This window comes from Rana temporaria, chromosome 5 (assembly GCF_905171775.1).
Source record: "Rana temporaria chromosome 5, aRanTem1.1, whole genome shotgun sequence".
In the NCBI taxonomy this organism is placed as follows: Eukaryota; Metazoa; Chordata; class Amphibia; order Anura; family Ranidae; genus Rana; species Rana temporaria.
This window is the reverse complement of record NC_053493.1, coordinates 79,416,377-79,437,252: the sequence shown is the minus strand read 5'-3', so window position 1 is coordinate 79,437,252 and position 20,876 is coordinate 79,416,377. Positions and strand designations below refer to the sequence as shown.

At 41.8% G+C, this 20,876-nt stretch overlaps 1 protein-coding gene across 1 annotated transcript; it reads right to left on the bottom strand.

The window, feature by feature from the left end:
• Positions 1–3,375: 3,375 nt before the first annotated feature.
• Positions 3,376–19,448, bottom strand: CRYGN (crystallin gamma N). The gene is given in 5 exon segments (XM_040354335.1): positions 3,376–3,600; positions 8,815–8,960; positions 9,622–9,870; positions 19,138–19,301; positions 19,304–19,448. Coding segments are annotated over 5 exon segments (840 nt in total). The 3' UTR covers positions 3,376–3,464.
• Positions 19,449–20,876: the final 1,428 nt, after the last annotated feature.

Here is a 20,876-nt window from a genome sequence, read left to right as displayed (position 1 = left end):
CGTCACCACGCTTTTGTCGGATGTTTTTTTGTATAAACGTGTGTATGCAAGTCAGGCTGGAGAGGAATCACGTCGGGAAAAACTTTGTTTTTTTTCCTGCCGAGAAAAATGGTCGTGTGTACGAGGCATTAAAGTGACCACATGCTGATTGAAATTCCGCTGATTCAGCAGGGACTGGCCGCATTCCAATCAGTGGAGGAAATTTACTATAACTGGTGCACACAGAATCTGGTTCAACTGTGTAGAGTAACCAATCAGCTACTAACTTCAGCTTGTTCAATTAAAGAGAAACTGCAGTCTGCTCACATAAGTTGTAATAAAAACATCTTTGCCATTCTGAAGCTTCCCTTCAACCACTTTGCATATGTAGCACCCTGATGGTTAGGCAGGGTTGCTAGTAAATTTACCTGCCAGGTATATTTCCCTTAGCCAATTGATAGGGGATCAATTGATTCCCCCCTAATTCTGGAATTGCTGCACTTCTCTCTTCTGTCACTAGATGGCAGGGTATCTGGTGACAATAGATAAGACAAGGACATTGCAAGGACAGATTAGAGATATATATGGTATCTCAGCCAATGGGCAGGGATCTTCCTGGGTCCCTTGGACTGCTGGGATTATTTGGGTGAGGTCAGGTGATCGGGGGTCTGTGCCACCTGGACGGCTGTCTGGGTGGATGTGTGGTGTGCTGCCCCAGGCTGCTAGGCCTATCCCAGGGACATCTGTCTGTTAGGCTGCCTGAGGCCTATCCAGAAGCAAGAGAGCGGCTTGCAGTCCAACCATAAGTGACGGTTCTGCCGGCCAGAGAACCTGTCGTGGTCTGAGGTAGAAGGGAAGCTGTCGCCACTAAGGGACCATCCAACTTATTACCAGGAACCACAGTGAGTATCTGAAGCAAGTACCTGAGCAGTATTCTCACCAACCGGGGACAGCGAAGAATTGGGAAACTTCAGCAGGTGTCAAGACAGGGACCCAGCTAGCAGAGGTGACCCTTGCAGACCAGTCTTGTGTGCCAAGCCATGGACCGAACAGGCCAGTGGGGTGACGCTTGAAGAGTATCTGTGAGTGCCAAGCTAGGGACCCAGCAGGGAAGCGGGATGGGAGGGCAAACAAAAAAAAACAAAAAAAAAACAATTGCAGCCTCACTGTGCCCATCAAATGCAGCCACTGTGCCCATCAAATGCAGCCACTGGGCCCATCAAATGCAGCCACTGTGCCATCAATTGTCACCACTGTGCCAATGCGATCAAACACAGCCACTGTGCCATCAATTGTCACCACTGTGCCATGCCATCAAATGCAGTCACTGTGCCATGCTATCAAACGCAGCCACTGTGCCATCAATTGTCACCACTGTGCCATGCCATCAAACGCAGCAACTGTGCCATCAATTGTCACTACTGTGCCATGCCATAAAACGCAGTCACTGTGCCATGTCATCAAGATTTGCATTTTTGTTTCTGTCCCTGTTGCAGTTTTTTCCACACTTCCTGTCTGGTGAAGCTGATGCCAGCAAGACAGGAAGTGAGGGCGAATCTCTCTCATTGAGCCCTGGATTACAGCAAAAACATAAAATACAAATTATTAACGACAGGATAAACATTTCCATTGTATGTATTCCATCTGCATATTCAGCTGTTTGCCTGGAGTTCAGCTTTAAACTGTATTTATAGCCAAACCTTTTTTATATAGAGTAGAGAAGAGTTAAAACAAGGGATACATTTTTCCTTTACTTCCTGTCCTAGAGACATAACAGGAAGTTAGAGGAAATCTCCCAAAGATATTTGAATTCCTCTTTAAGACAGTTTTGTCTGGAACAAGTGTCCCCTTCAGAGGTTTTCCCCTTACCCCCCTTTTTTTAAACAACTCTAAAACTTTGGATTTCCCCTCATTTTCTGTTTTGATAACAATGGTCACCTGTGTAATTACGGAAGAGAATTTCCCAATGGGGACACAGACAGTAATTAAAGATTGGCAGAGGCTCTAACCCTTCGCCTCTCTAAAAATGAAAAAAGAAGCTTTGCCTGCATAGAGGTACACTTTATTTAAAGTTGTTGTAAATCATTCCATACACCCAGTAAAGTAACTGGCCTAAGGTGATACACAGAGATGAAACAAAGCCTCCTACATACGTTGTACCTGTTAATCTGCAGTATCCTCTTCTACATCCATTTAAAATACAGAATTTATAAAGTTTGTCTGAACTTTCATAAAGCAGGTGGTGGAGATCTGAAATGAAACACTGCAGAGCTCAATGATGAGAGCTCTGAGAGCTGATTGAATGGAAGAGACATGCCCCACTTAACACAGGTACAGATCTGACACTATCAATCAAAGACTGCAGGCTGGAGGTCTCTCCCCTATCATCTTTTATCTCTTGGTGTGAGCAGTAGTGTATTTAGGTTTTGTGCTGCTCTAGGCCTGACTAATTTAAATATGACCCACCCCTTCCTGTCAAGGCCACATCCCTTTCTGTTTAAGACCCACCTGAAATTTTCGAAAAAGGCACACTAGATCTGAGGGACTGGGGGGGGGGGCAATGTATTCCCTTAATTTGCATAGATTTACTCTCACTTCCTGTTTGGCAATGGGGCAGGAAGTGAAGCAAAATCTCTGCAATGGAACGGGGATGGTAAAAAAAATTACTGATAGGGTCTATAACCATCCCTTACTCTACCAAAAAAAAAAAAATGTTGCCTATATTTTAAATTTAAGCACAAATTTCTGATAATTTTATGGAGAGGACTAAGAAGATATAACATTGCCAATTGTACAGCACAATACACATAGCAAAGTGAGGAAGGTTTGTGGTCCAGGATGATAGGACAGTCAAAATTAGAAGCAGCCCCCCCCCCCAGTTGCGGAATGCTGGCCGCCCGCATACAGGAAGCAGTGCGGCTGCTTTATGGGGGCGGCAAATTAATTTGCCTCTCAGCCCAGTCCACCCCATAATACTGACGCTACACTAACAGTGCAGCACAAGCCGACGGGGACTCTTTCTGTGCTGCCCCCCTGCAAAGTTCTGCCCCCCTGCAAAGTGCTGCCCTAGGCCTGGGCCTTGTTGTGTGAGGAAAACTTGTCAGAAGTGACTCGTGCAGATAGCAAATGAGCGAAGCAGCAAACAGAAATGGCACTTATTGCTCTTAATTGAGACAACTATAGAGGGATATGCTTTGTTCATATTTCATATCTGAGGTTTACAACCACTTTAAGTTAACCCCCTGGGAATTCTGATTGGCTGTCATGAGTTCTTGTACTTGGCTCATCGTTTTGTGTCTAACAGAAAGAGCTGACCGGAGTATTCTTAGAAAACCATTTCCCATTCGGCACACAATACACTGCTCTTTATTCAGAGTAAAAACTGAAGCCAGAAAACACAGTTTAAGAATTTATTGGGCATTTTTCACTGAGAAGAGGTAAGTGAGTGTTCAAGTTTCCCTTTGACCGAGGTTAAAGTCCAGTGCTTAGAAGTAGTTTACCACACGTCTGATGGACTGAATGTTTGCGCTCTGAGCCTGCCACTCATTAAATGTGCGGAAGTCTCCTCTTTCTACAATGTACATGCGTCCACGATAGTTGGGTTCCTCATACAAGACCCAGCTGGAATGACATAAAAGGTATAACATTAAAACATATACATATATAAATGTTGCATAAATCTGCCCATACACATAGGGGTGGATAGCCTGACATTTGCCTGCTGAAGGCCAGTTCCACAGCTCTATCTGGCAATAGCTAAAGCAACTCGATGTTCCTTGGCAGAGAACACAACTGTGTAAGAATTGTATACATGCACCAGTGCAGTCCTCCAGCATCTTTCCACTCTCTCCGTTCCATATCCAAATAACTATTTCTATCCTGGAACTGTTGTGTTGTGTTCTCCCTTATCTCTTCAGTTACTGGCATTATTATCACTCCCCACCTGGCTATCCTCAACCTTACAATGAATAGATTACCACTACAATTTTGGTATATTATTATATATATATTTTAATAGCAGCACGTTTTAGAATTACTTTTAGTTGAAAAACAATCAATGCTCCAAATGCCTTCGAAGTAATACAAATAGCCAGATTCAGAGAGAGTTACGCCGGCGTATCAGTAGGTACGCCGGCGTAACTCTGAATCTGCGCCGTTGTAAGTTTAAGTGTATTCTCAAACTGAGATACACTTAAACCTAGCTAAGATACGACAGCCTGCGCCGTCGTATCTTAGGGTGCAATATTTAGGCTGGTCGCTAGGTGGCGCTTCCGTTGAGTTCGGCGTAGAATATGTAAATGCCTAGATACGCCGATTCACGAACGTACGTGCGCCCGTCGCAGTAAAGATACGCTGTTTACGTAAGGCGTTTTCCCGGTGTAAAGTTATTCCATCAAATAGCTGGCCTAGTCAATGTTAAGTATGGCCGTCGTTTCCGTGTCGAAATGTGAACATTTTACGTTGTTTGCATAAGTCGTCCGTGAATAGGGCTGGACGTAATTTCCGTTCACGTCGAAACCAATACGTCCCTGCGGCGTACTTTGGAGCAATGCACACTGGGATATGTACACGGACGGCGCATGCGCCGTTCGTAAGAAACATCAATCACGTCGGGTCACGAGTAATTTACATAAAACACGCCCCCCCATCCTCATTTGAATTAGGCTCGCTTACGCAGGTCCCATTTACGCTACGCCGCCGTAAGTTAGGAGGCAAGTGCTTTGTGACTTAAGGCGGCGTAGCGGAAATACGATACGCTACGCCGCCTTAAAGATGCGGCGCTCTCTCTGAATCTGGCTAAAAGAGTGCGATCACAACATATATATTAAAAGTATTTTGTGCACACTACCCAATCTATTCAGGCCGTTAAATGCCAAATGGAGTGTGTGGTCCCTTATGTTTCCTGAGGTTGCCACAAAACAACAAAACCTGGGGAATGCCCAGGGAAAAACCAAGCCTACTTGCCGACCAGCTCGTAGAACAGCCAATTAACCTGTCTAACAGTATGTGTTAAAAACAGGGGTCCTGAGGTTGCCCCCTGAGTGTAGATGGTGAGATATTTCGAGGTGTAGATTAGTAGCTGAATAATTTTGAATGTTGGGCAGTGGTGGCTGGTGCTCCGCCCGCTTGCAAGCCCACCAGTCGCGCACTTACCCCATACAGGTCACAGGTGGCTTTGGTGGCTTCCCTGGCTTCTCCTCCCCGGACAATCTGGTCCCTTCTCCTCCAGTACAATATGGTCCCATCTCCTCCCAGACACTCTGGTGGCTTCTCCAATACAGTCTTAGGACCCTGCCCTGATTGGCCGGGAGGTGAAACAGGAAGACAATAGTGAATCAACATTCACTAATGTCACAAGTGGGTGGGCTCGGGGTGCATTACACTGCACCCCAAGACCTCCGGCTCTAATTATGTGCTTTACAAAGAAAAACCTCATAGAACGATATGTGTCCGGCACCCCTCATGGAGATTAGGGGCTGGCGCATAGAAATTAGGGGATGGCGACCCTTATGGACAAACAGCCGCTGATAGCGGGTGCTTGGTTATTACTGTTACTATTATAAAATTTTGATGTAACTTTTGGTTAAAGGAAACAATCTTTGTTGAGCTAAAATAAAAGGCAGATGGATGTTAATCTTAAAGATGCTGGATTTTGTAACATTGTTACTGCTTCTTTAATATTATTTCTAGGTATGATAATTGCTATTTGTACATGTCTGCATTCAAGCTTTAATAAAATCTATTTGAAACAAAGATTTTTATCCAAGAAGGTCAAAAAAGCCTCCCATGGCTCACATGGCTGACAAGCAGAACACATTTGGGCAGTTTTAACGAATAGATGGTGTATTATACAGCATGTAATAAACTGTTTACAAGTATTAACAGTGTATATACATTATTTGATCATTTCTCAAAACTGTATAGACAGAAATATAAATCCTTTGGCAGTAAAAACTGCTCTATTGTTTGTATTCCTTATACTGTATATCTAACTGTTTGCGAAATTGTAGCCTGGTCGTGGTATAATCTGGAGTGAACACTGCAGGAACCATGTGGTTGTAAATAACAAAAATCTAATTTAATATGCAATTCTTATTTGCTGTCCTCTGTCCCCCTCCCCCGTCATGCTATGCAGACGCACCATCGTCTCCATCAGGAAGCCCATACTTAGTAAAGCCATAGATCTGCTACTGCAAGTTAATGTAATAATGATCAGAAGTACTGAGGTACCAAAAAAGATGAGAAAGGTGGACAAAGTCCATCCATGTTTCCATGCTTTATTTTGTTTACAAATCACTTCGGAAAAAAAAACCTAGCTTTTCTAGCCATGCCCATCTTGAGTAAGGCCAGATGATTAATGTAGCATTTACTTAATGGAATCTATCTTCCCTTGGATAAGGCATGCAGCCAATGAAAGGAAAAAAATGCCCATAAAGACACCTGAGATGTATGACATCATTGTGGCCTAGACCAGAAACCAGGAAGTAAAAGAAAAGTTTAAAACAAGTAATTAAGATATACTTTCCTATGTATTTACCAATGCTAGCAGCATGCGGATTGAAATAGTATGGCCCCGTACACACGACCAGTTTCCTCGGCAGAATTCAGCTTCCGACCGAGTTTCTGGCTGAATTCTGCCGAGAAACCCGGCCGTGTGTACACTTTCGGCCGAGGAAGCCGACGAGGACCTCGGCGAGGAAATAGAGAACATGTTCTCTATTTCCTCGTTGTTCTATGGGAGAACTCGGCCCGCCGAGGTCCTCGGCGGCTTCAGGGCTGAACTGGCCGAGGAACTCGATGTGTTTGGCACGTCGAGTTCCTCGGCCGTGTGTACGGGGCCTTAGTGTTGATTGAGAGAGCTTAGTTCTGCTTTAATGCAATTTATGCTATTATTATATGTCAGGTCACTAAAAAGTGATATTCAGCTTTCAGTGTAATCATGTGGGGGGACTCACTTGCTAACTACTGCCTTGTTTCCACTGAGCGGAACGGTTCGGGTTGGTACAGTTTGGAAGGGTTAGAATGGTCCGGCCTATTCAGGTGGGTGTTTCCACTGCAAGTTGGACCGCCAGGGGCCAGACGAGGTTTAGAAAATAACATAGTGTTTGTTTTGCACTTTGCTTTGACGTGAGCATTGATGTTTTTCTGTCCGCCAATCAGTGGAATGTATCGTGTGACGCCAGTAACACCGCCCTAACCATACCGTACCATTTTCTATGGCCCCACATCTGAAGAAGGACCCTGAATGGTGCAGTATGGTTCAGTTGTATGGGCCGCTTTCATAATGAAAACACTCAAAATAGCATAACGTACCTAACCAACCCGAACCGATCTACTCAGTGGAAACAAGGCATTATTATATCCCTTTGGGACGCTAGATCTCCCTGGAATAGTTCCTAAATCTGTTGCTTTGTTAAATGAATGATTTAGCACAATGCATAATTGTGGTCCATGATAACCAGGAGCACCTGGCAGGTATCAGGACTGAGCACCAGGGGTCCATTTTGAAACTTGTGTCCAGAGTGCCTTCAAGAAACGTACTATTCACAAAAGGCTGTATCTGTTATGGGAATGCTGAACAGGAAGTCAATTTTATGTATGAAAACGTCTCTACTTACAATACTATTCTAGAATTATAAACAATTGAATAATGTCCTTAATACTTTTTTATTTGCATAACATACACATTTTCAAGGACAAGCTGTTGTGGTATGTCTCCTTCTTCTAGGTCCTAGCAGTACTCATCAAACTCTTTTAATTCTGATAAGCATCTTAGTTATATATATAAAAAATTATAATAATGTTTCTAGATTAGCATAAAAGTTAATATGCTACATTGCAACAACACCAATGTGTAAATGTGCACCATTACAGTAGCAGTAGTAACATTGTTTAGGCTAACTAAGCAACACAAAAGAATTTGGGCCAAATCCACAAAGATCGTGCCTAACTTAATTTTTTCCATTTAAGTTACACTGCCTTAAAATTTCTACCTAAGTGCCCGATCCACAAAGCACTTACCTAGAAATTTTGGGCTGTGTAACTTAAATTCCGCCGTCGCAAGGCGTTCCTATTCAAATGGGGGCGATTCCCATTTAAATTAGGCGCGCTCCCGTGCCGGCCGTACTGCGCATGCTCGTGACATCATTTTCCCGACGTGCATAGTGCGAAATTACGTTATGCCAAGCTTTGTGGATTGCGACGGGTCAATAAAGTTGCGTCGGGAAAAAAAAAACATACGGCGGGGAAAAAAAATTCAACATTTTAAAAAAATCACGTCGCTGGACAGAAAGGTCTGCTTTTACATGGTGTACTAACTTTACACCATGTAAAAGCAGCCCTAATTTTGCGTATGCAAACTAAAACTTACGGAGAAAAAACAAAGCTGAAAAGCTTTGTGGATCTCCGTAAGTGCTAATTTGCATACCCGAGGCGGCATTTCGACACAAAATGCCCCAGCGCTGGATGCGGTACTGCATCCTAAGATCCGGCAGTGTAAGTCCCTTACACATGCCGGATCTTCTGCCTAACTATGGAAAACTGATTCTGTGAATCAGTTCCATAGTTAGGAACAGGGATACGACGGCGTAACAGCAATTACGCCGTCGTATCCCTTTTGTGGATTTGGCCCTTGAACTTTTAAGGAAGTTTCACTCCTCCTCACTTTCCTCTCCTACAATGATCTAGGGGTAACAAAGGCTATCTGTAGAAATAAGACAGTCAGTTACGAAAAGGTGAATTTAAAGCTGATTGTTTGTGTTAGGGTATTTGTGTGAGTTTTAGTAACCTTTTTTTTTTATCTGCATCTTGTTCCCATTAGTATGTGATACTTACGCTCCATCACCATAGACTTTGATGGCGTTCACACAGTTTTTGTTCCAGCCCCGTCCTTGAAGGAAAGGACAGTCTTCACAAAACTCCATGCACTGACCAGTGAAATTACATCCCTCAAAAAGCTCCAGTCTGTAGTGTTCTCCATGCTGGAAGAAAAACAGAAAACAGACTATGTTATAAGCAACCGTGGCAACTTTGGATTTTGAGAATATTGCATTAAGGAAGCTTAAACATTTGAAGCAGAATTAAACCCATCAATTTAACGGTTTCCCAAAACAGTTACATTCAAGGCATGTCTTGAATGATAACTGTATGGTTACTAGTGTACTTACATCAGTTCTCAACCAAACTTTTAAACCAGAAAATGGCTGATCACATGTACAGCACCATGTATACTGACAATCAATCACAAGCTAAGATGGCAGCTCCCTTGGCTGTAAAGGATAGGAGGGTTTAGTTCCACTTTGAGGACTCCACAAATTAGTTCACTGGAAGAAACAGGACTGCAACAGGTGCTGCTAAGAAGAGCAGAGCATTGCCTTGTAGGGAGTACCAGGGAAAAGAGGTGATGTTGGGAGTGGTCATGCATGCACATCGTGAACAGTGGTAAGCACAGAAGGAATGGCCAGGAAGTTTTTTGTCCAGGAGCCCTGTTCATGTCCACCACTGACCAGAAGATAGAGTGTGGCATCACAAGTGCTGGTTTAGTCTACAAGGAATAGAGGAGCCCTCCTAGACATCATCTAGTTAAGTAATAGCAAGAAATACATCTATACGTTATAGTAAGGCAATAAATAAAACACAAACCATTCTGACAGGTCTGCTAGATCCCATGTGGTCATTGTGTCCGTTCCAGCGGTGGAAGTCTGGGTACTCTCCTCGTTCCAGGATGTACTGTTGTCCTTTGAAATCAGGGTGATCATAACAGATCCATGCGCCACTTTCTACTCGGATGGAATTGACGCGGTTCATGAACCCCCGGTCCTGAAAGTTGTCACAGTCCCCAAAGACTTCCAGCTTTCGTCCTGTGAAGCATTTTCCCTCATAGAAGATGACCTAAAACAATACAGAATACATAATTTGTTTACATCCAGTCAAATATACACAGTTTACTGTTTTCTCATACAGGGCCAGCGTATGTGTGATGCTTGTCCATGATCAGTATTTTTGAGCAATGAAAATCTTTATTATCCATTATGGAACTCATTTAGTGTTTTGAACAACTTTCTGAATTTTAAATGTGTTTTGTAATATTTTAAACAGTTGTTATAATGATGGCTTCAATGAACAGGCATTCTTTAGTTAAAAAAAAAATATGAATGAACTGAATTCTATACAGTGGTCTGTCTCTAATCCTAAATTCTAACCCTTTCTCATTTCCCAATACCCCCAGCCCTGGGCGTTTGTAAATACCCAATAGCTGCTGCTTTAAGGTGGCAAAGCTCCAGGATAAGGCAGATTTTATCTTATCAGTAACTTTAAGAGCATGTTTTAATACATCCTGACACAATATACAGCATCAGTATGAACAAAAAGTGCTATTATTTATTATGAGAAAGCAGGCAAGTGTCTAGACTGAGGCCTCGTACACCCGACTGAGTTTCTCTGCAAAAACCAGCAAGAAACTTGCTGGGAGATATTTTTTTGCAGAGGAAACCGGTCGTGTGTACATTTTCGTCGAGGAAACTGTCGAGAAACTCGACGAGACAAAAAGAAAGCATGTTCTCTATTTTCTTGACGGGAATGGAGAAAATTGGCTTGTCGAGTTTCTCGACGGCTTCACAAGGAACTCAACGAGCAAAACCATGTGTTTCGCCCATCGAGTTTCTCGGTCGTGGGTACGAGGCCTGAGCGGACCATCCTGGGAGATTGATATTTTCAGTTTGCATCAAGCAGTAGAAAATACATTCTCCAGTCTCTTCTCCCAGACTCCAATGCTGTAAGTTTGTTGCAATACTACACAGGCCCCAGTATTTATAAGCCTGTTTCATCTAGGGCACTGGTTCTCAACCCTGTCCTCAAGTACCCCCAACAAGCCATGTTTGCAGGTTTTCCTTTATCTTGCATAGGGGGTGCTTTAAATCAGAGTCAATGGCTTGGTAATTTGGACAGCTATTTTATATAAGAAAAATTCACAAAACATGGCCTGTTGGGGGTACTTGAGGACAGGGTTGAGAACCACTGATCTAGGGCATAGATTTTAGCCTAGGAAGAAAGACAATGGTCTTCTGGGGCGCAAGGTAGATAAAGGTTTTTCATGGGTAGTACTTTGGCCTGTATGAGAAGGACAAAATATCAACATTTGTTAAATATAAATTTTGATAGCATGAAAAACTATATCTTAAGCTTGGTTTAATTTTAAACTTTATTCAAAGGCCATCATGAATGAATGAATGAAAAATGTATCATAAAAACATAAAACAAAGAATGTACTTTTTCAGGTTCATGTTTTGTAGAGGTTGTTGTGGTGTGCCAGCACAGACATCTGCAATTTTAGAACCGATACCATAAAAACAGCCTCCCTAGGAGGAAAATTAAAATCCACCTTGTGTGTTCCATGATGGATGGGAGAGGGGGCATAACGCAACTAACACAGTCGTTATATAGAAAATTAACCAGTCATCAAAAAGTGCATTTAAACATGCTTGGGGAAAAAACATATGTAGATCTATACTCAGATAAAGAAGTTTACAGAAAAAAAGGGCAGGCTTGATGGACCACATGGTCTTTTCCTTTAGGTACTCTCCTAAGTTTCTATGTAATTGTTAGTCTTGAATTATGTAGTGAATGGGCTGCCTGCACATAATCTTGGTACATATATATGTATATGTATGGTATTCACAAAGATGACATGCCATCTACTTAACATAGTGTGTTATAGGTATTATACACAGCCATTATATAAATGTCATTGATGGATAGTCACATGGCCTTTTCCCAGAGTCTCTGCATCCTCCAGTTGCTGCAAAATGACAGTTGAAAGACTGGCACATACAAATGAATTGGAGGATTGTGCTTTAATAGCTATATTATACTGTTATAAAATTATATCGGGCCAGATTCACAAATAAGCGCCTATCTTTAGGCGGGCGTAGCGTATCTCAGATACACTACGCCACCGTAACTTAGAGCGACAGGTCCCGTATTCAGAAAGAACTTGCGCTCTAAGTTACGGCGGCGTAGTGTAAATGGGCCTGGCGTAAGCCCGCCTAATTCAAACTAGGCTGGTAGGGGGCGTGTTGTATGTAAATGATTCGTGACCCCACGTAAATGACGCGCCTAACGAACGGCGCATGCGCGCGCATGCTCAGTATCACGTCGAATTTTCAAAGTAAATTACGCCCGCTCAATGCTTAGTCGACGTGAACGCAACCTACACCCAGCCCCATTCACGGACGACTTGCGCAAACGACGTAAAATACGACGCTGTTCGGATGTTTCCGACGTCCATACCTAACATGACTTACCCCTGCTTTATGAGGGGTAACTTTATGCCGGTCAGACGCCTTACGTAAATGACGTATCTTGATACGCCGGGCGCACGTACGTTTGTGAATCGGCGTATCTAGCTCATTTGCATATTCGACGCGGAAATCAACGGATGCACCCCAAGATACGACGGCGTAGGAGACTTACGCCGCTCGTATCTTGGCCAAATCTATGCGTAACTGATTCTAAGAATCAGCCGCATTGATACGACGGCGCACATTCGGACTTACGACGGCGTACGTGGACATACGCCGTCGTAAGTCCTTTGTGAATCCGGGCCATCATATTTAACTTAACATGATTTTCGAAGTGGCTTTCACATTTGAAATACTTGCTCAATTAAAAGAGAAGTGAGGGATTTAACATACATACACACTTAGGTTTATGCTGCATTGGTTCAAAGCTGCATCTACACTGATTACTGAGCCATCAAAGACTGCTGATTGCTCAGATCTCGATGTTCAGTGAGCAGAGAACCAGTGACTGTCAGTCACCGGGTCTCTGCTCTGCCACTCCAGTGCTCATTGGAGCACTGGGCTGTGAAGGGGGTGAGAGCGGCTGTCTCAGTCTTTCAGCTGCTTGGTGAAAGGCTGAGCCAGCTGCTGCTCAGGCATCTGGGTGGATCCCAACATTACAGTTGGGATCTCTCCAGAGCTTGGACCTGCTGAGTGACAGCGGCTGATAATGGGTCACAGGAGTGCAGAACTAAGTGCAATCCTGTGACCCATAGGAAAAAAACCCTGTTAAAAAGCCTAGTACACACTAGTAGTTTTTTCCGTTCAACATGTATAAATACATAAGTGGTCCATATAGTGAACTTGGTGCTGAGTTATTCACTTTAAGGTCATCACAGAGGACAGGGGGCACTCTTTTTACATCTAGAGTAAAAAAGATTTCATCTCCAAATTCAGAAAGGTTTCTTCACAATAAGAGCTGTGAAAATGTGGAATAGACCCCTCCAGAGGTGGTTCTGGCCAGCTCAGTTGCTTGCTTTTAAAAAGTCCTATATTCTTTCTTTAAAGAAAACCCAATTTATGAAATTTGAGCTGGGCACATATAACTGAAGTGTTTTTTTTATCTCTCTCCAAAGCCCTGTGTCTCATAAATTTTTCCAGCTCCGTTCCTCTGTTATCAGTCTGATAACTTTTGACAAGCTCTCCGAGACGGGAGCCTGAAGTTTGTGTCAGGGAGGTTGCTATAAATAAATTAGCAGAAAGCTAAACTAGTCACAGGCATGCTCTGCATGTGTGGGGAAAGAGTGTGTGCCATTCCTCCAATCAGCTGTCTCACAGTGTCTATCAATAATCCCCTCCTACAGGGGAACCTGGAAGAGAACATTTTAACAGGATGTGAACTTTCTAAACAGTATATAAAGGTGAAGACAGCAGATATACATGTAAAACTTATGAAAGGAGATTTGTTTAATCTCTGTGTATCATCTAAGGCTGTTCACTTCACAGGGCATATGTGAGGGGTTACATCCACTTTAATGTACATAATATAGCTAGATACTAACATTTAACGGGTAAAGTCCGATTGGATCATGCTTTACTGTTTTTTTTTGCCTTCCTCTGGATCAATTGTGGGTGAAGGATTGTGTATATGGATTGTATGGTTTTTTTTTTGGTTGAACTCGATGGACTTGTGTCCTTTTTCAACCTGACTAACTATATAACTATGTAGCTATGTAACCCAGCAAGGCTGAATGAAAAAAAGGAGCCGCTGTACAAACTATCCAATTTTGACTGAGAGTGCTGATTGGGAGCCAATCGGCAGACCTTTTTCGGTCATGCCCCCCTCGTCCTGGCTTCTATTGAACCAGGAGATGCCGCCCAACATTCAGCCTGTGTGTGCTAGGCTTAACAATTCTAGAGGCAGAATATCAGCCACACAGAGAGTGCATTGTTTTTAATGTGTTGGCCAACACATTATACAAAGAAACAATTGCTTAAATCATAAATATCTAAAGAATATTCCATTTGGAAAAATTGCCCTGAAAATAAAGTCATGGGCCCGGATTCAGAGAGCAATTGCGCCTGCGTAACCATAGTTACGCAGCGCAATTGCTTACTTGCGCCGGCGTAATGAATGCTCCTGATTCAGGAACCTCGTTACGCCGACTGCAGCCTAAGATATGCGTGGCATAAGGCTCTTATGCCCGCATATCTTAGGCTGCATTCTTGCGATGGCCGCTAGGTGGCGTTCCCGTTGTGCTCAGCGTATAGTATGAGCCCTGCGTACGCAGTTTACGTTGTTTGCGTACGGCGGTTTTCACGTAAGGCTGCCCCTGCTAATAGCAGGGGCAGCCAATGTTACGTATACCCGTCGTTCCCGCGTCGCGAAATTTGAACTTTACGTAGTTTGCGTAAGTGAATCGTGAATGGCGCTGGACGCCATTCACGTTCACTTTGAAGCAAATGACGTCCTTGCGACGTCATTTGCCGCAATGCACGTCGGGCTTACGCCGGGCATTTTGCCGGAGCGCCCACGCAATTTACGGAGCTACTGCTCCGTGAATCGCGGGTAGCGCAGAAAATTTGCGGGGGCGCAGGGCAAAAACGTTGCCCTGCGCCTCCATAAAAACTGCGCAAAGGTACCTGAATCTACCCCATGAAATATAATTCAAAATAGAAAGGATATTTACAGCTACTACAAGGCATTTGGATTTGAGGGTGACCATATATGTTACAATCTAAAATGTGGACCTACCTAAACTATCCAAACTATAAAAACAAAAAGAAATTGGAATTCAGCTTGGGGTGGGTGGACAGAACTAACACCTTTTTGGAGTTAAGTTCCACATTAAGCAATTGAGTTAATCTCAGAACAATGTATAATTAACTTTTTAACAAACAAATACTGAAATGTTAACAAAAAGAGAATCTGGGAACCAAGATGGGCTTTATGAGAAGTGTTTGCAGATGCCCCTGTCCATAAACCTGTCAAATGTCTCCACTGGATTTAGAGAAGTTTTAGAATGAGATGATATCACTTGTAACTTTTCACACCAGAATCTACAGATATAATATGGACCTACTTAAAATCCAATTTTCACTTCAGTATTGGGTACGATGGGCGTTTATGATTACTCATTTCTGTCTACATTTATCGTCTATAAATGTATTCTGGAAAATAAAAGCTTTTACTGCGTGAGTTTGGGGAAAATATTGCAACATTTAGGCACACATCATCTCTTAGGCACACGCCCAGTCATTATTAGTCATTATTTTTTAAGGTATTTTCACTCTTCTGTATTTCATCATCACAGATGAGCAAACTATCAAACATCTATTTTATGTATTTTAAGGGGATCTTTGACATATGAAGCAAGATCACGTTTCTGTTGAGCAGATTGAAACAATCAAGAAACTGATTTAAATGTTACTTTCATGCTACCATAACTAATGAACCCGCACTAACAAACAGTAAGTTTGGGTTCCTTTAATTCATATCTCTGGCCCTATTCAGCAAAATGTCAGGAGTTGTTGATACTTCTGTATGTCTGATTTTAGGCCTGTGTCTATCTATAGGCATCAGAGGAAAATAGTATTTTTTTCCCTTGCATTCTTCTTAAAGAATGGAGTTGGTGAGAGGCAAGTGAGTGTCAGGTGAATGCAAGTGGAAGGGGGATGAGGTGGCAGAAGATGCTTCATTGCAGGTGAGTTATATCCCATCCCTGTTAATTTTTCCACAAAAATATTTTTTCACTAAACTTCAGCAGGATTTCCATTGGATCCCACAAGGCACAGTTGTCAAACTGGCTGCCCTCCAGCTGTTGCGCAACTACAAGTCCCATGAGGCATTGCAAGGCTGACTGTTACAATCATGACTCCCACAGGCAGAGGCCTGATGGGACTTGTAGTTCTGCAACAGCTGGAGGGCCGCCAGTTTGACACCCCTGCCACAAGGTGTCTAGAGGTCACCATGAGTTGAGAGGTGTTGGATTCTTGCTTCTTGGGTTAAGAAGTGAACTCCTAATTGGATCTTTGGCAAATTGATTTCTTCAGCAAAGTACATTTCCTGGCAAAATCCAGTTTGGAGCAAATCAGGAAGATTTGTTCACCCCCAATTAAAGGGTTCACCTTTACAATAAAACTGACTGTGCAATTAAGGGGCATCAGTAGATAAAAAAAACAACTTGTGCAGCTTTGACTAATGAGGGAACATTCACCTGCTATAGCTGTAGGCCATTTACGTACCAACTGAAGCCAGGATAAATATTCCCAACAATGTTGCCTTTAAACTTCTGTTGAGTTTTTACAATTTTATCTGTAGGTTAACTTTTCTCACTGAAACCCCCTCCCACCCCAGGCTGTTCTTATCTCATGTAAATATATAATTTCCTCCTCACACTGTCCACCTTACCTTGGGCTTGACAACACTCAAAAGCTGCAGCTCTGGCTTTCTCCAGTGCTGTACATTACTTTCCAAACTCCTATCTTTGCGCTTATTCCAAAGTGCTCCATAGAGCAGCCATTCCCATCAAGGGTTCTATGGAATCTTAGGGTTTCTCCAGAGCTTGCCAGGGGTTCCTTAATCTGTGGTTGATCAATCTCCCATCCTATGATGCCTGCATAATTCTAGATCTAATGCCACATGAAAAGTCAGCAGGATAAGGGTGGCATTCTGACCACCTCTGTAAGGGAGGTATTCTTCCCACTGACCATAAATGTAAGGGGGGAATTCTTCCCATTGACCATCAATGTAAGGGGCACTTTTTTTGTACTAATTTTAGCAGAAGTTCCCTGAGAACTGAAATTTTATTTAAAGGTTCCTCTAGGGTAAAAGGGTTGAAAAAGGCTGCCATAGAAGGTAATAATGGATGTGCTTTAAATTCTGAACAATGGCCAAGTACAAACATCTCCTCCTCCCTTCACTTCTCTACAAAACCTTTTACTCAGATGCCGGGGGAGAAAAGAAGGGCAATACTATAGAATATCACTTGAATGCCATCTGCTGGGGCTGATCACATTCAAGATGGCAGCACCCACAAGCTGTCTTGGTGCTTTTGGATGTCTATACAAGGGGAACGTTTACAGGAAAAAAATGTAATGTAAATATAATCTTATAGTAAAAATGTTGTTAAAAAAAATGGTCTGCTGACAAGATATTATTAACTGTTATGCCGCATACACACCATCACTTTATGTGATGAAAAAAAACAAAGTTTTTAAGAACGTCACTTTAAATGACCGTGTGTGGGGGAAAACGTCGTTTTATGTCTTCTGAAAAGCGACAAAAAAAAATTGAAGCATGCTTCAATTTTATGTGTCGTTTTTCAAAACGTCGTTTTTTACTTCACCGAAATTGACCCTGTGTAGCAAAAAACGTTGTTTAAAACGACGTTTTTACACCCGCGCATGCCCAGAAGCTAGTTATGAAGCGAGCTTCAATGGAAAAACGTGGTGAACATAACCTCGCTTTGCTAGAACATTGTGAGAAAAACAATGGTGTGTAGGCAACTTCGTCTTTGAAAATTGAAGTTTCAAAAACATAGTTTTTTACTTCACAGAAAATGTCGTTTTTTTTCATCACATAAAGTGATGGTGTGTATGCGGCATTACTGATTGTTCCCCTCCCAGTAGTTAAGGTGCCCCAAACCTGCTATGGTCTAATCAGGCAACTTTCTTGTGCATACATTACCTCCCTGACATCGGCAGACATGCCTTGTTCAGCGGTCTTTGGTGACAAAGTAATTATTCAGGCAAGGTTTTCTGGCTGATTTATATATTTTTTTCCAGAATGTTCTCTTCTACAATCTTTGTAAACCAAACATGCATGTTCACCCAAAACAAATGTGCATGTTTACTAGTGTGAAAGATCATTCAACAGCAAGACAGTGCAAGCACAATTGTCCACCATCTGGGGTCTATATATAGATTTAGCAATGTGTGAAGTTTAAAATAAATTGTCCATGCAGGTTAATGTAACAGGCTTTGTAGCTTATACTTATCCTCTCTTCCGTATTTACCAATCTGTTCACCTTAGGGAAGTGAAAAAAGTACCAGCCACCTTCCATCATGGGGACATGTGACTCGGACTATTTTCTTTAACATAAAAGCACTAGTGCTTGAAGACTGGCCATTCAGATCATCAGCACTGTTACATGGGGGTGAAGAAAGAATCTCGGTCCTGTGCAAGCTCCAAGTTTTCACTTTGAGCTTATACAGGGTTAACGTTCTTTGTTCTAGGGGGCTGAACAGAATAGCATGAAAGTGAAGGAAATTTAAGTATAAGATCTTGTACCTGCAATGCACAGGTTCACTTTAGGTCAAATTAGGAAAATTACAAACAAGTGAAAGGCACCAAAGGCAAAGGAACACTATGAAAAAATGAGAAAATGACCAAAAATGTACAATGACGTGATCCTGAAACTTGTGGTAAAGGTTTTAAAGAAAGCAGACCTAAAGTTGAAAGTTTCCTTTAAAGCAAAAGCACCCAAACTATGCATCCAATGCTGCTTATTAGCTGACAACAGCATTATAAAGGTTAAAAGCAAAAAGAATGTCTATATTGATGTATAATGCTCTATAACACTGTGATCTTGCTTCACCTTTAATAGTGTTGCTTTGAATCTTGTGTTATACTAAAAGAATTATGAAATCCTCAATATACACAAACGTTGACTCAGAAAACCATGGTATTTAAAATGTTAACATCATGTATAAACTACATTTTTTACATAAAGTAGGATCTAATTTTCTCACAATCCACTGCATTCATATATATATCCTTGTCCTTCCAGCCTGAGATAACACATTTAAACAATGAAACCGGTTTTTGCTCTTTCTCATATATCGACCATACAGAGCCAAGCTAAATCTCTGTACTTACTTTTCCAGAATACTGGGACATCTTTGTGCTGGATGCTGTCCAACCCAACACAGGAGCCAACAAATCTGACAGACAGAAAAATTGGACACCCCAATATATATCACGGTTCAGACAGGGGCTGCTATCGTGAGCCTGCACTAACAATGCAACAGCTATAGAAGGTTTAACATTTTTGCTTGGTAGACAAAATCCCCTGTATCTAACAGTGCTGATCCCAGACTTTTAACATATTGTAGACAAGCAGACAAAGGATTTGCTTGGCAGGAATTTGGCAGTTTCACTGCACCTTTTATGTATAGAACAGAGAGCATGTAGTGAAGAAATGCTCAGTGTTTTACATGGGACAGGGAGAGGAGTTTACCATATGCAGCTAATAACGTATAGAAATGCACATTAATCCAAAAATAAATCCTCGTAATGAAAAACTAATGGACTGAGCCTCATGCACTTGTATTGTAAGTGCAATTATTACAAAACTGCATAGTGAATGGCCTAGACACAGGAAATACAGAATTACTGCAAATGGGAATTCCCGCACTTATAAAAATAGTAATACCGAAGTCAAATCTGGATGTAAAAAAATAATTGCCATCTGTCTTTAACTCTAACAAGGACAGTCCTAGGAGGATTTGTATCAGAAAATGTGTATCCCTTTTTTTTAACAGTTGTACCAAAAAATCCCATTTACTGCTCGTCGTATTAACATTTTATAATTTATTACTCATCCTTAGGCTGTAGGTTTTTATATTTATTAAACATCAACATAAAAAATGCAAAAAAATTATACATTTTCCAAATTAATGTGTGCTGGTCTCAAATAATATTCAAGGAGACAAGTTTGGTACTTTCCACAGCAAGAAGAGGACGTTACTTTTTGAAAATCATGGGATTTGACAATTTAAAAGAATGTTATATTAAGGTTGTTCTTTATTTGTAGCCTGAAATACAAACGCTTAGCAGATTTCCAAATTACTTTTACGCTGAAATAGGTGGATATTTAGAAATTAGTAATTAGAAATTAGAAAATCTGTAACATCAATTACTGTAAGGTGCTGTAGGGTGCTGTGTGTATGTCCAGAAAGCTTTACTTTGTGTGGCATTCAGAAAGTGAAGCTAGGAGTCACCGTTATATTACACACAAAGAACATCACAACTTAAGGTCGATTAAACAACTTGCCACATGCTTTGCAATCAAATTGAATAATCATAAGTAGATATGCCATCAATTATGTAGTATGAAAGCCTACTTGACTAGATGCAAACAGTGGATTATACTACTTAGTTGTGGTAGATCTAAAGCAGGGGTCTCCAAACTTTCTAAAGACAGGGTCAGTTTACCGTCCTTCAGACTTTAGGGGGGGCGGACTGTGCCCAGTAAGGGGAAACAATGCCAGATCTTTGGCACAGGCCATGTGCTTCGTTCAAAGTCCCACAAACGTCCTTTTTCAATGACTAACCCAGGGATGGAGGTGCGTAACTACAGTTGTTTTTCCTGATGACAGTATAATTATTGTCATTCAGTTGGCAGACCCTGCTTTATTGAGGTCTGCTACTAATATATACACATATAGACTATGGAACTCAATCATTCATATACATAGTACAGTAAAATCTTGGTTTGAGAGTACCTTGGTTTGAGAGCATTTTGCAAGACAAGCAAAATGTTTTAATAAATTTTGCCTTGATATACAAGGGATGTCTTGATATAAGAGTAGCGTCATGTCACAGTTGAGTATAAA